A 16,100-nucleotide genomic window follows, 5' to 3' on the forward strand; every position below is an offset into this window, starting at 1 on the left:
ATAAATGCATTAGAATAGAATGAAATTGTTTCATTTTTTGTTATTTAATGGGAGACTTATTTAAAACATTTTAAATGGCAAAACATGTAAAAAATAAATAAATAAACATACATATATAAGGATTGTGCATTACACAGTTTTAATGCATGACGCAAAGTATAGCATAGAAGTATAATATAGAATACTAGAAAACTGTATTTTAAATGTTGAGTGTGAGATTATGTTGCTTTCATTTATTCTAAAAGTTTTAAAAAAAAAAGGAGAAAATGTTTATTTTAAGTGCAAATCAATGTGGAAGGTGCTCCACTCACTCTCCAGGTCCGGCGCAGTAGCAGTAACACTGCTGCTGATTGGTCAGATGCTGAGGGTCCCAGTCTAAGGACGAGAGCTGGTAGGGGAGCCGGAGTTTCATGAACTGCATGAGCCGGGCGAAGCGTCCTCGTTTGAGAGCACCGCCTCTCTGCAGAAACAGTTTCAGGATAGAGAACATCACTTCCATATCAGCAAGCAGATCATGTCTGATGAGAAAATGGCTTTTTGTCTCATTTCATTGTAGGTCAGCTGTGAAAGATGGAGTCTGAGACGCCGCAAGATCTGGACAATGGCCTCTGCAAGCCTGAGCCACTGATAATAAACTGAGTTCTTTCCCAGATCTATAGAAATGGAGCAAATGTAATGGATTTATTTTTAATGTGCTCCTCGCAACGCCACTGAAGCATCATAAATATTGACTCCTCACAATTTCTCTGACATGGTGTAGAACAGATCGAGGTCAATACTAAGAAAATCAGTGAGATCTTTCACTGCACACATTACCAAGTGGATGGAAATACATTTTTTTCCTTTTTTTTTTTTTTAGCCCGAAAAATGTGAGACAGAGAGAGATTAGCAGCCTGACCTTGGTTGCGACTGCAAAGACACATTGTCGACAAATCCAGGAGTCGCTGTCAGCTTCTGGCTCGATGGTCGGCGTGTGGCACTCTGGATGATAACCTGTAATATAAGGAGGAGGCAGAGCGTTTAAATCGTCTTTGCAGCACAGACAGCTCGAATGACAGTAATGACAGGTCTGCTACGTTTCCTCACTACTTCTTTTTGTTTGTTTTAAAAGTGTGCAAAAACATTGAAGTGTTGCATTTGCATGTAAGAGGGGGTGTTTGCAGGGTCTGACACCTTTAAAGGCACTGGGACTTCAAGCTCTACTTGTTTGGAGAAGCTCCTCTCCATATCTACTGCAGAGAAAGCTCATTTTAAACCCTTGTCATACTGCATGACCACAGGGGAGGGGTTTGAATAAACGCTAGACAGACCAGTCAGATGTATCAGTAAGTCTTTCAAGCTCAGCACTTCCTTTATTATTACAGACCAGATCCATGTTCTATCCATCTGAGGTTTCTGCCATCATTCAAGAACAAAACACCTCAGGAACAAAACACCTTCTCACAAAGAGACTCACCTTCATCACAGACACATATTGACGATGATGTAAGACATTCCTTTTATCCAGAGAGTACTTACGCTGATATCCGTTTGTCGACCTCTGCTATGAAGGTTATTTCAGCTTCTATAATTTATTTAGTTTAATATGAAACTTAAACCTTTGTGTGACGATCTGATGGTGATATACACAAAAAAGTGAGGTGGTGAATAATTACTTATATTATTTTAACGTATTTAATCACATTATATATATAAACACTACTCAAAAAAAATTATGGAATACTTTGTAATCAGAGTATAGTGAGTTAAACTTGTGGGATATTGATTTGATCAGGTAAGTAGCAGAGGGGGTTGTTGATTAGTTTCAGCTGCTTTGGTGTTAATGCAATCAACAACAGGTGCACTAGAGGGACAACAACGAGACGCCCATCAAAACAGGAATGGTTTTACAGGTGGAGGCCAATGACATTTTTTTCCCTCCTCATCTTTTCTGACTCTTTTTCACCAGTTTTGCATTTGGCTAGGGTCACTTTCACTACTGTTAGCATGAGGCACTCCTCCAGGATGGCACATCAATACGTGCCATTGCCAGAAGGTTTGCCGTGTCTCCCAGCACAATCTCAAGAGCATTGAGGAGATTCCAGGAGACAGGCAGTTACTCCAGGAGAGCTGGACATGGCCGTAAAAGGTCTAAAACCAATCAGCAGGACCGGTATCTGCTCCTTTGTGCAAGGAGGAGCAGGAGGAGCACTGCCAGAGCCCTACAAAATGACCTCCAGCAGGCCACTGGTGTGAATGTCTCTGACCAAACAATCAGAAACAGACTTTACAAGGGTGGCCTGTGGGCCCGACGTCCTCTAGTGGGCCATGTGCTCACTGCCCGGTACTATAAAGCTCGATTTGCATTTGCCACAGAACACCAGAATTGGCAAGTCCGCCACAGGCGCCCTGTGCTTTTCCTAGATGAGAGCAGGTTCACCCTGAGCACATGTGACAGACGTGAAAGGGCCTGGAGAAGCTGTGCAGAATGTTATGCTGCCTGTAACATCGTTTAGCATGACCGGTTTGGTGGTGGGTCAGTGATGGTCTGGGGAGGCATATCCATGGAGGGACGCACAGACCTATACAGGCTAGACAACGGCACCCTGACTGCCATTAGGTATCAGGATGAAATCCTTGCACCCATTGTCAGACCCTATGCTGGTGCAGTGGGTCCTGGGTTCCTCCTGGTGCACGACAATGCCCGGCCTCATGTGGCGAGAGTATGCAGGCAGTTCCTGGAAGATGAAGGAATTGATACCATTGATTGGCCCCCACGCTCGCCTGACCTAAATCCAATAGAACACCTCTGGGACATTATGTTTCGATCCATCCGACGCCACCAGGTTGCACCTCAAACTGTCCTGGAGCTCAGTGATACCCTGGTCCAGATCTGGGAGGAGATACCCCAGGACGCCATCTGGCATCTCATTAGGAGCATGCCCTGTCAGGTATGTATACTGAATACCATTTTGAGTTGCTGCAATGAAATTTCAGCAAAATAGACTAGCCTGCCGCATAATTTTTTCACTGTAATTTTTTGGGCTGTCTTTGAATTCAGTCCTCTGTAGGTTGATCCTTTTCATGTCCATTAAATGATGTGGCATCCTTTTGTTCCTAACACATCAACCAGTCCTTATCAGTATAAATAAACAGCATGATTTTTTCCCCATTGAGATCTGATGTGTTTTCAAAGTGTTCCTTTAATTTTTTTGAGCAGTGTTTATAGATAGACATATAGATATTCATCCTGGAGGAGTTGGACCGCCTGTGCAACCTCTGTAGGGTCCATGTAGCGCCTCATGCTAACAGTAGTGATAGCGACCTGAGCCAAATGCAAAACTGGTGAAAAAGAGTCAGAAAAGATGAGGAGGGAAAAAATGCCATTGGCCTCCACCTGTAAAACCATTCCTGTTTTGATGGTCGTCTCATTGTTGCCCCTATAGCGCACCTGTTGATGATTTCATCAAAACCAAAGGAGCTGAAACTGATTAACGACCCCCACTGCTACTTACTTTACCAGATCAATATCCCAGAAGTTTAATTAACTTGATGCTATACTCTGATTACAAAGTGTTCCTTTAATTGTTTTGAGTAGTGCAGGCCCTAAGCACCAGAGCAACAGAGACCCAGATCTACCACACCAGACAAGACCCCAAGTGCAGACTGTGCAAAGAGGCGCCTGAGACAATCCAGCACATAACTGCAGGGTGAAAGATGCGAGCAGGGACAGCCTATATGGAGCACAATAACCAAGTGCCTGGAATAGTATACAGGAACATCTGTGCAGAGTATGGGCTGGAAACCCCATGGTCAACGTGGGAAACACCTCCAAAGGTGACAGAGAATGACCAAGCCAAGATCCTGAGGGACTTCCAGATACAGACGGACCGAATGGTAATGGCAAACCAACCGGACATTGTGGTGGTGGACAAGAAGCACAGGAAAGCCGTTGTGGTTGACACAGCAATACCAAGTGACTGCAACATCAGGAAAAAGAACATGAGAAACTAGAGAAATGCCAGGGGCTCAGAGAAGAGCTGGAGAAAACCTGGAAGGTCAAAGCATCAGTGGTAACCGTGGTCATTGGGGCCCTCGGGGCAGTGATCTATTGATCATTAATATCGTTAATATAGAGACTCTCAAAAAATAAATTAAAGATTCAATTTGAGAAATTTGTTATCATTGTTTTTTTTTTCTATCATGTAAACAGAGGAAGAAGAAGCAAAATAGGGGAGGGGTGGCCTAGTGGTTAGGGTATTGCGCTTGGAATCCAGAGGTTCTGAGTCCAAGCCCCGCTCCCACGGACTGCCACTCTTGGTCCCTGAGCAAAGACCCTTAACCCCACACTGTCAGGGCTCCAGTCTGTGTGTTTGTTTTTTCTGTTTGTCTCCCTTCCTCCAACAGGAGGCGCCTGGTTCCGGTCCGCCTCCACACACACCTGCTGATGGTTACCTCGTTAACGGAGTGCTCTTAAGCTGCTGATTGCCACTACCTCGACGCCAGAGTGTTTGCCAGTTTTGGGTACTCTAGCCAAGCTGAGTAAGACTGAGTTCTTGTCAACCTGAGTTTAAACATTGTCTTTGTCTTTGTCAACTTTGTCTTTGCCTCTCGGCAGGAAGACATCCTGAAAACTGGATCTTTCGGACCTTCACTCCCTGGAAGGATCAATTGAGATTCAAACTGAGCTGGGGATTCAAACTGGAGGTTTGGATCCACTTTCCCAAGGAGAAGGTTGAGTTTACACACTGAGCAAGGGAATCATCTCCACTACGACCCGTTCAAGTACCACAGGAAATCTGAGTGGCAGTCAGTTTCTCCGTTCACCTACAAACGACCTCGTTCTGGGTAAACCCTGTTCTGCCCTCCACCCAATCAGACAAACACTGGAACAACAGCACACAGACTGGAGTCTAAGATACAACAACTTCTCTGGAAACATGAGTCAGCATCCATATCCTCTTCTCCAAGTTCACAAATAAAATTTCCCATTGAGCCTGAACTAATCGCTGTGTCTTCACCTTACTTTTCAGTTCCGGTTGAGCAGAGTTCAGAGCAACAAAATGCAAACATTTTCTCTTCAATAAAACCTGTTAAGCCTTTTTCCCTGGTCTCTCTGTAATGGTTTCTCTGCATTTGGGTCTCATTTTTAGTTAATCATGACACACACTGCTCCCCGGGGTGCTGCACAATGGCAGCCCACTGCTCCACAAGGGGATGGGTTAAATGCAGAGAGTTAATTTCCCCCTTGTGAGACAAATAAAGGGATTGACAATATTGGCCTAGGGAATCAGCTCAAGCAATCACTAATCACAAAATATTGGCTATCAGCATCAGCCCATCTCTAATTTTAATGTATTCTATCACATTAAGAAACCATTTTCTTGTCTTTTAATTTTTTTTAACCTTTCAATTAGAAGAAATAAAAAATGAGGACATTTTGTAGGATGTAAATCTATAACCTCTATCTCCTGATGTCTTATTTCCTTCCTCGGAGTGCAGATGTGGCAACTCTTCGCCATAATTTATGATAAGAGGCCTTCTTGTGTTGTTATTTACCATCCTGTGTCAACTCTTCAAGGTCACAACAGCCTCTAAGGGAGAAGGAGCGTTTGACAGAGCATGATGAGGCAGGCTTCCTTACCGTGGTGACATTTAAGACAATTTATGAGGGGTTCTTTAAGAGGCGGGGCGTCACAAATACAGCAAACTTCTTCCACTCCAGCAGAGACTGAGGGAAAAAAGAAAAACAGAAGGGAGGGGAGGAAGTCAATGAGTGAGAGGGTGACAGAGACGCAGACAGAGAGAGAAAGCAGTCAACTGCATTAATTTATGTATATTGATTCACATCCCTGCTATCTCATTGATTTCAGAGTCACCTGCACCTTTCAGCTGACGTGCTGATGCTCAGCTTGGTCCTAACAAGAGTCTAAGCTCCCCTTTGACTCAACGTTAGAAGGAACAGGGAGAGTCGTTTCCCAGAGGGGTCATTAATCAAACACATTTTATCAATTGACTCTAATATGCAAGAAACAGCAATCTTCCTTCAGATAACACAGGCAGCTTATTGTAAACAGGACAAAATTTTTACTTTGAGCATTTACAGGGACATTAACTGAATCAAACCTAAACATGTTTTTTTAGAGGTGTCAAAACCTGGTATTACTGATACAATCCTTCCTAAATTGACTTTAAATTCAGTTTAATACGTCTTTTTTTAAAAAGGAAAAAAAAATTCAACAGAGCTCATTCAGATCCAGCTTCTTTGCCATTATTTTTTTGTCGCAAGGTGTGAAGAAAATTTGACCAGCGCATATGTGTGTATCATGTGTGTCACCACCCGATCCGTCCCAAGAAGCACGATCCGTTCTGCTCATGCACGAACAGATATACCGTAAATAATGTAATTATGGTACTAGAACTACTTATTTCTATCCTTAACTCACCAAAGAATACACATCTTTAAAAAAGGTTTCATGATTTCTGTGAGACAATGTTTATGCTTTTTACATTTTCTCTGTTAAACTACTTCTCTGACTTCATCATCAGGCATGCTCAGAGAAGTCCGACAAAATATGATTAAACCATGCTTATCTGCATTTTAGCGGTTTCTTTTCGATTGTGTAAAAACGAAAGGAATACATATAAAACTCAAAAAAACTAGATTTATGTTTAAATCCAAAGCCGAAAAAGTTAGCCACCGGAAGTAGAGTAGGATCCCATTTCCAGTGCAGATCAACTGTATTAATTTATTCCAAACAATCTGTTCTCTTAATTTACGTGGTTGCTATATTTTTTGTCCAATCAGATTTCAGCCTTAGTGCGTTGCTATGTAAACCCAATCTGCCCAAGGCATGTATTGCATATTACAGGACATCTGTACCTCGTAAGCTCCATGGTTTAGACAAATAAATATATCTAAAATATAATTTTTGCCCTGATCTGTAACATTTCAGCTGAGGGCTAATGTTTAGATTAAATATGCTGGTGTATCTCAGTTTTGTTATCATTGTTACTCCGTGTGCAATGCATGGCAGCAAAGTATGTTTATTTTGAAAACCCTGTTGTGCAGAAGGTATGCTTGTTACCACAAACAACATTCAAGTAGCTTGATTCAGCCAAAGCAACACGCCAACCTTTGCAGCTGCACCTCCAGAGGGGCCATGGAAACAATGACATTCGATTAAATACAAGTTTTTTTTAAAGCACGTACAAACATAACAAAGCAAAATCTTAAATCAAACCCCTCCAAATATGATAGAAATTTGTTCTCAGTTGTTAGAGCTTTAAACAGAATGAATCATGTCTCAAATTATTCCTTCATCTCCCACAACAGAGAGATGGGAAAAAAAGCTCCAATCAAGATTTCAAGCGTAAATTTCACAACTAAGAACCATTAACCTGTAATGCAAAAAATGTTTGACTGAAGGGAATTGTTTTTTTTTACTGATTTCTTTGTGCACCTGAGACCATGTGAGCATGGAGACAATGATGGGGTGCATATTTTACATTTATAAACTAATAACCTCCACTTTTTTGCACCATTCTCACTCTATAAAATTATAATTATGTACATTTAAGCGAAGTATGTCTGCGACTTATTGAATAGTTTTGTGTTTGGAGCGAGTTAATTTCTGTTTTAGTATCGAATTCCTGTAACAACAGATCAACATCTGGATTAGGTTCAGAGTAAAACCCAAATTTGATCTCACCATCATAACCAATTTCCAAGTTCTCAGTTGGACAAACAACAAAAAACTTTCCCTGGAGTCAGACGTGCAACCTCAAGGTCAATGTTAGTTATAGCTGCCACAAACATATAAAGTGTTATAAGATGAATGCATCAACTATTTATTAGCTGTACTGATGTTCATATCTCCTTAGGCCAGAAGAAGACAATGCACTGTTCATATTCTGATAGTGAAAATATTACTTTAGTGTTTGAATACATAACATTTTTGATAAATAAATAATTCTTCCGTTTTTCCCATAAACCAAATGATAATTCCTGCTTAACTTCACCTGCTTTAGGTCAGTTAGTCTTACCAAGTGGGGATGTAAACAAATAGTCCACATATGATTACTTGTTGAATCAATTAATGTTTAATAATAGATTAAGTATGTTTTATACAGTTTAATAATAACATCCACTTAAAAGTGATTTCTTTCATTGTTGCAGCATTACTGCAGGCCACTCTAGGATGCCGTTGTTCATTCTTATGCTCAGCCTGACTTGTATTTGCAAGATAAGTAATGCCAGAGTGGAGGGAGGCCTGCTAGGGGAGAAACTTGGATTGATCCAGATTCCAGGCTAGGATTATTTATTTCCTCTGTTTAATGGCTGCAAGGATGCAGAACAAACTTTATAGGATTCTGTGTAAATAAATAAAAAAATCCTACACTTGATAGCGCCCAGTTAGCTGTGCTGCATGGCGGAGCAGCATCAAATTCTCCACTGTGCTCAGTAGGTGAGGACGTGATATGATAGAAGAAGACATGCTAGTTTATACATTCCTCTGAGAGCAAGGAGATCCCATCTCCCTCATATCACAGTTAAGGGCTGTGTATACTTCCGTAGCAGTGTGTCGCAGCTAGCTTGTCGCAAGCTAGCTGTGTTATCCACGACACAATGCAAGAGGGACAATCACAAACTAGCTGTGGGTACATGGCTAGATGTGGATACATCTGAGGTGGTGAGGAAGTGGAAAAACGCAAGAGGCAAGTTTGTGCGACAATGGAGGGACATGAGTGTGAAAACTAGCGGGGATAAAGGTGGGAAAAGGGTACCACCGTTCTCGCGCATCGCTCTTCTAGCTGGTCCATCTTCACCAGTCGTTTTCCACAATGGTGGTCATACAAACAACACAAGCCAGTAAGGTACCAAACTGGAAATATGGATAGTGTAGAGCAGATGTAGATTTGACCAATCAGAGGCCTCCTGTCTGCGGCACTTTTCACCTACAATTTTGGAGAGGTGCACCAGAGTGCGAAAGGGGCGGGGGTCATATCTGCGTTTACTGAGACACAAACGCAGATGACCTGGTTTCTAAACATAATCCAGCCTTTAACGTCTGACAGTACGTCACAGCGACATACCCCATCTTTAAATTACAGTTTTACATTTCTGAGCATTGGAAATTATAAATGTTTCACATATTTTACTCATTTTTCTCTTCAGTAACCTAAAACGTTCCTGTTTTGTTATAACTTGTCATTTTAATAGCGTAGAGAAAACATTTTTGATTTATACCGTCAGTGTTTAGCACAACTAGCACAATAAGCTATATTATCTTTTTTTCATCATATTCTAAAAAAACTAAAGGAACAGTTTCTGGGACTCTCTGGGCGGCGCCCGCCGCGTCTTGTTGGCAGCAGATCACCTGGAATAAACCTCGTCCTCTGGGCATGCACTGAACTAAAGGAACAGGTTAGTGACTCACGTTCATAATCATCCTCCAGATTAATGTGGTCACTAACCTGTGTTTTCGTCCTTCAGAGGTTCCTGCCTTAAACGTCCTGTCTGTTACTTTAAATCCCTTGTTTTTAAACAAACCTTCATTGAAATATCTTACTGCCTGTTTGTCCTTCTGAATACAGTGTCAGTGTTTAGCACAACTTGCAGAATAAGCTATTATTATCTTTTGTACATCATATTCTAAAAAAAACTCTTCATGCTATAGAAAGATCCCCTTGATACATGAGGAAACGTTGGGATCTGGAGGTTTGTCCACTTTCTCCACCAGAGGGCGCACGAGATCTCCTGGAGCATGAGCCGACCGCAACACCTGTTTTCCATCTGCTCATCAGGAGATCCGTACTTAAGGAGGCGGAGGGATCCACTCCAGTGCCAGAGTGTTTGCCAGTAATGGTTAGCAAGCCTGAGCCAACCTGCCTGTCTGTGTTCTCTGACTTTTTGTGAACTTAGTCTGATCCCGTTTTCTCCTCTCTGCCTCACAGGTTGATCCTGCCTGAATACCTGAAACTCTGGAGAGTTTACTCTGTCGGTATCTGCCTGCCCGTTCTCAGTAGAACTCTGGAGAGCTGCCTCAGTCAGTATCTGCCTGCCCGCTCTCAGAAGATAAATTGGAAGGAAACTCAGTCTGAGATCTGCCAGCAACACTCAGTAAGCTCTGCCTCCGCCTCAGCCCTCAGCCTGGCGACAACCTCTGGACCCTCAAGGTTCCCTCCCTCTGCAGCTCTGCTCCACTCCAGAACAGGTATAGACCTGAACACTGACAACCTGCAATATACCTGGACCTTCACTAATCTCTCTGTCCTCCTCAGCAGTGAACAACTCGTGACCAGTAAAGCCCCCTCTTGGACCTGTTCATATCATTGTACATTTATTGTTAATAAACCTTTGAATTTTTCATCTGCCTCCGAGTGTTCTGCATGTGGGTTAGACATATAAATCCGAGCATGAAAAACGTAACCATTTGTCAACCAAGAAGATCAATTAATTCGCCAAATGTCAATGCCAGAACGACAGAGATTTTGAAATACAATTCTTTTTTTTTTTTTTGCTAAAGTTCAAAGTAAAAAAAAAATCCCAAACGGTCTCATCAACTTTCTGATGTCAATCAGATTTGTTGATTGATGTCAATCAAATTCACTTCCTTTTGTGACTGATGGGAAAATTAAAAAGACATTGAGGACTATTTAAGACACAAGGAAGAAAAAAATCTTTCAGTGTCCCGCTTAACGAGTCTCATTTATCTGTTTTAAGAATTCTAAGTATAAAGAGAAGGAAAATGTCCAATCTCCATCATGCCATCCTGGAAGGAGAATCTGTCTCAAAGATTAATGGGTTTATGTGCCGAATGTTCAAATCAAACACAGAACAAAAAATAAAAGACCTTGTGAAGATGCTGACTGAAGCTGCTAGGAGAATGTGATCATTCAAAGTGAAAGCAGTCATATACCGACAGGGCAGAAAGGGCCACTTTCTCAGAGAGGAAGGAGCAATTACTCAAAAAGCAACAAACCTGTCCTGGGATGTGGTGAAACTGAAATTTATTGGTTCTGCCTTGATGACCATTGTTACATTTGGAGCAAACAGGTGGAGGCTTTCAAACCTGAGCTCACCATGCCAACTGTAAAGCATGGAAGTGGAAGCATTATGCTGTGTGAGTGTGGGCTGAGGGAGGGACTGGTGCACTTCATGATTTCAACAGCATTATGGGGGAAATTAATGCGTAAATGTCTGGAGATATCAGGAATCGATTTTCCTTTCATTGTTTTCTAGCCCTAAATACCCTCTTGTTGTCATGATCTTGGCGCTGATGGTTTGTTTTTTTCCTTTGCTCCTTGCTCCCCTGTCTAATTGGTTCTGCGGCTGATTATCGCTGATCATTTTCACCTTGTTCCTCTACTATTTAAGTTGTGTGTTTGCCTCCCATCAGCGCCAGGTTATTCGCATGTTTTTGTGAGACATTCCCTAGCAATCTTGAGTCTGTCTGTTTCCCTGATTATGACCAGTTTTCTGCCCTGAGGATCTCGAGTTTTGCCTTGCCCCTGTCTGCTCTGTTTGTCGCATCTGATCCTGGATTCTACCGGCTTCTGAACCTGGAACTGTCTTCTGACTTCGGCCTTGGATTTCCCTTCTGGAATCTGTTGCTGCTCGGCGTCTGCTGCTCGCTCTCTAGGAACTCTGGGGGCGTGGCCGCCGCAACTGCAGTCAAACCTCCCTTTTGGATTCTGCTGAGTTCTCTGCGAACGGACTGAACTTTGAATCAGGTCAGTGACTAGCTCCAAGTCGTATTCAGCTCCACATCCAGTCACTGACCTGTATTCTCCTATCCCTGCAGAGATCTGCCCCCGCAGCAGACGAGCAGCCCCGCGCACCTGTTTGTTAAATAAACGCTGCCTGTCTCGCCTTGAATTCTGGGTCCAATAATCTGAGATCATTACACTTGTCCAGAGTCCATTACTGCAGAACTTTGCTCTTTTATAAAGGTACTTCTAGCTTGCATTCCCGGATCTGCCGGCTAGCTGGAGATGCCTGTAACCTTCTGTGTGGCAGCTAACCCACTTTATACTGTGGTCTGGGTTAATTCTCCATAAAGTGATATTAGGACCCCCATAGGAAATTTCATATCAAACAGGCCAATTGCTCTAAATTTTTATCCTTATAAAATTGTACTTTGTATCACTTAACACTTGTAGCGACCATCAAATTGCCTCTAATTTTGGTCAATTCTGGGTGTGGGAAAACCAGGTCCTGATGCACTCAAAAGGCAATGTCCAGACTGGAAAATACGTTTGGGAATGCCCCCATTTATTATGCACACACTGAACACTGAATGCGATCCAGATTCCTGGGGGGCGGTCTATGGCAGCATGCAAAGGAAATGGCAATATTCATCAATAGGTGGATATTAAAAAGCAAACCAGTATATAAACAGGGAGCGGTAGGCAATGGTGTGACATACCTACACCCTTTACTCTTCCGCCTGCAGTGACACTTAAATAGATTTTACCCACAGCGCCACCAGTGTTAGAGCAAGATTATAGGTCAGAAAAACAATTTATATATAACCCAAATACCGCCACTAAACTAATTAGTACTGAAACTAAGTAAAATACACCCAAATTATGCCCAAAAACATAACTACAAATGGCTCCTGTTACAGGGGTCTGTAACCTTTGGCTCTGAAGCCACAAGTTTGGCCCCTGTGACACTTTTATATTAACAGTTAAACTCTTCCTCAGTTTGGCTAAAAAGAATAAAGAACCAAGTAATCTTTTAAAATATACATATATACTAACAAATAAATGCAGGTTTTATTATTTTCTCCATCAACTATTTGATTTGAATTAAAAAAAGACTATATCAGAAATCAATTCAGATAGTTTTTTAAAGTTGGAAATGTTTTGGGAAAAATTCCACAAATTTTAGCTAACCATTAAAAATATATTTCTTCTCTTTCCAAAAGCTTTTTCCTTTATTATCTCTTTTTAAAAAAAACTTGCCGTTTTAAAAGTAAACAAAACACTAATGTATTTTAATTGATTTCATATTTATTTCTTTAAATGGCCATAGTATAAGCGGGTGCAACCATCAAATGTGAAGGTGAGGAGCTTCTGCGAAGTCCGATTGTGTATCACTTACTTAAGCGCATTACCACCATCTACAGGGCTGGACTAATAAAGTTACCATCTTAATCTTGTCACCTGCAACAAGACCAAAAGTTGAGAGTTTGGATCTTGCATTTTTTTGTAATTACGCCTATGGTATAAATAGTGTAAATAACTGTCCAGCCATTGTTCTGATTTGGTTTAAAGATAATACAGTTGATTACTCATTTCATTCACCTGCTTAGCTCTGTCCATTTTCTCATTGCTGTTCATCTGATCCACCTGCTCCTGCTTCTATTTAAACGACCCTCAAACCACTCATCAGTGCCAGATTATTCTTGGTGAGATTTTTCTAGCGTGTCTTAGGGCTTCTGATAACCTGATCCTGACCTGTTTTGCCACTCAACCACCGACCAAGCGTGTTCCTGTCTGAACTGTTTGCCTGACCTGCCTTCAGACTCGTACTGGATTCTATCTGTTAACTGAACTGACACCGTTCTGGATTTCCCTTTGGAACCTCTTCAGACTTCTGATCTCATGGTTTGGAATCCTGAGCACTTCCTCAACACCATCTTTGGCTTCATCCTTCATTTGTCATCTCTAGCTTATTCTCTGTTCACTGGTACTACGGTATCTGGGACTCTCTGGGCGGCGCCCGCCGCGTCTTGTTGGCAGCAGATCGCCTGATTAAACCTCGCCCTCTGGGCATGGACTGAACTAAAGGACCAGGTTAGTGACTCACGTTCATAATCATCCTCCAGATTAATGTGGTCACTAACCCGTGTTCTCGTCCTGCAGAGGTTCCTGCCTTAAACGTCCTGTCTGTTACTTTAAATCCGTCGTTTTTAAATGAACGTTCTTTGAAATATCTTATTGCCTGTCTCTCCTTCTGAATACTTGGTCCCCTGTTCTGAGCCTTGACACCTTGAACATTTTAAAACAAAAGAAAATGTATGTAAAGTTCTCCTTTTTAAGCAGGTTAAAAGCAATCAAAAGCAAGGGCTTTTTTATTTTATTTTTTTAGCTAATAGGATTTTGGGAAGCCTAGCAGAGCTGAATCTGAAATAATGAGTCTGATTTAACCATCTGATTTTAATGATGTGTTCTTCTGCATCTTTATGTGTTTAAAAGACTTCTGAAACATTTTTATTGGCTTATAATTAAGAGAAGAAAGGTTTAACAACTAATCAAACTAATGAAATCCCTGAAATATCACTAATATTAGAAGATCAAAGATATAATGATGAGCTAGAGTTCATGTAGACTGAATTTAGCCTGAGATATTTAGGAGTAAAGATTTCTCCCAATAGAAAAGTCCTCCCATCTGACAGAGCAGGAAACATTCTTACATGAGTGAATGTCCTTCCTCAGCACCCAGAACTCAGAGTTGTCCTCAAATCTCACCAAACAGCACTGCTTGACTCCGTCGACCTGAGGAGGCAGAAAGGAGACGAAAACATTACCAAAGTCTCTCTGATCAACATCGACACACACTCGCCTGAAAAAGTACGTTCCCATCACACACTTTGCCCACTTACTCTCTTTACATTGCCAAGGTACAGGAGTCCATCGCTCCAACGAGCCAACACATCATCTCCCTCACTGACTCCCCCCATCCTGAGGAGAGACACAGAGAGGGGAGCAGGGATTGTGTGAAAATGGAAATCCGATTTATCCGCTGAATACTTTGCTGCTGTTGCTGACATACAGGGTTTGTGTCCCTGGCCTTTCAGTCCAAAGGGGGTTAAAAAAAATCTCCTCCACACACACACACTCACCCCACACACCTCTTCTTTAAACCTGAGCAATAGCACCAGCCTGCATCCAGCAGACTAAAAGATGACAGTGAGTATACACAACCAGAGAGCAAGACAAATGATTACTGCACACATCAAACGCGCGCATAGGAGGAGAAAGCACTGCATGATGACTGCTGCAACACAGTTTAACTGGATGCAGCTACTTGAGGCATCTGTGCACTTTGCCCGCTGACTGTCTTCCTCACATCTCTTTTCTCTAAAAACTTGAATAAAGATGCAAGATCAGACTCCTCGGGGCGTTTTTTTTGTCTTTGCACACTGAGCGTTTGTTCCAGTGCAATGCACACATGTCAGTGAAGACGCAGCATGCAGAGCGCTGTTATCAGATGGAGGATTCAACAGTGGGGCTGGCCGGTGAAGGGTACCTGTCAAGTCGAACTCCTTTCCGTCGGGGTCACTGAGATCCTGGACAAGGCTGGACATGAAAAACCTTCATCAGCTGAGGAGGTCCAATTACTGCCGGCTCCGATGCGCAGCGGGCGGGTTTGCAAAAAGTGGCTGGTGTGCATGTATGTCTGTGTCTTTGCCAGGCGCCTCTTACAGAGAGAGAGTGTGTGAGAGTGTGTGTGTGTGTCAGTCAAACCGTCAGTGAGGAGGAGGAGGAGGAGGAGGAGGAGGGGGAGAAAGGAGGCGACTGTGTCCGTCCGTCCGTCTCTCTCAGACTAGTTTGTCCATCCTTTCTCCGCGGTGGGGTTTCATCATGTCGCTCTTGCTCTCTCACCCCTTCCACCCTCACTCCTCACCCACAAGCTTATTAAGGCGGATTTTTTTTATTTATTTTTTTTCTTCTCCTGAGCTGCACCGGAATCAAGCCGCCAGAGACGCCATCATCCCTCTGCCTCTCGCCCTCCGCCGACTTGTTGTGACGCAGACATAAAACACTGAGCTATCGTGGGAGTGGGAGGTGTGGGAAGTACGCGCGCGCGCGTGTGTGTGTGTGTCAGGGTCCTTTTCTGTCTGAGAGCATGACCCTAAACAGTTACAGACACGCTAGTGATGTCTGAGGGCAGGAAGTGAAGGATGCAGGGATGCTGCGCGCGGCGACAGGGGCCAATTAAGCGGCCAATTAGCGAGTTTATCCGCCTCATTAATTGGTCTCCGACAAGAAGTAGCGGTTAAGTTTAGGAGAGCAGTGAAGGAAAGTTTTCAAACAGAAAAAAAAAAAAAAAAAATTGTCCAGATCTTCAAAGGTTTTGGTTTAGAAAAATAAGACATGAGTAAAAC

At 42.4% G+C, this 16,100-nt stretch overlaps 1 protein-coding gene across 1 annotated transcript in view; it reads right to left on the bottom strand.

Annotated features, from left to right (window-relative positions):
* Nucleotides 1-15,437, bottom strand: part of LOC107104347 (PHD finger protein 1-like) — a 48,877-nt gene extending 33,440 nt beyond the window's left edge. The window contains exons 1-6 of the mRNA XM_015404691.1: nt 15,242-15,437; nt 14,595-14,673; nt 14,406-14,487; nt 5,624-5,710; nt 899-993; nt 312-460 (exon numbers count right to left, since the gene is read on the bottom strand). Coding sequence (XP_015260177.1) covers nt 312-460; nt 899-993; nt 5,624-5,710; nt 14,406-14,487; nt 14,595-14,672 — 491 coding nt within the window. The 5' untranslated portion in view covers nt 14,673; nt 15,242-15,437. The remainder of the gene's footprint in view (nt 1-311; nt 461-898; nt 994-5,623; nt 5,711-14,405; nt 14,488-14,594; nt 14,674-15,241) is intronic.
* Nucleotides 15,438-16,100: the final 663 nt, after the last annotated feature.

This window comes from Cyprinodon variegatus, unplaced genomic scaffold, assembly GCF_000732505.1.
Source record: "Cyprinodon variegatus isolate N-32 unplaced genomic scaffold, C_variegatus-1.0 Scaffold0, whole genome shotgun sequence".
Classification (NCBI taxonomy): domain Eukaryota; kingdom Metazoa; phylum Chordata; class Actinopteri; order Cyprinodontiformes; family Cyprinodontidae; genus Cyprinodon; species Cyprinodon variegatus.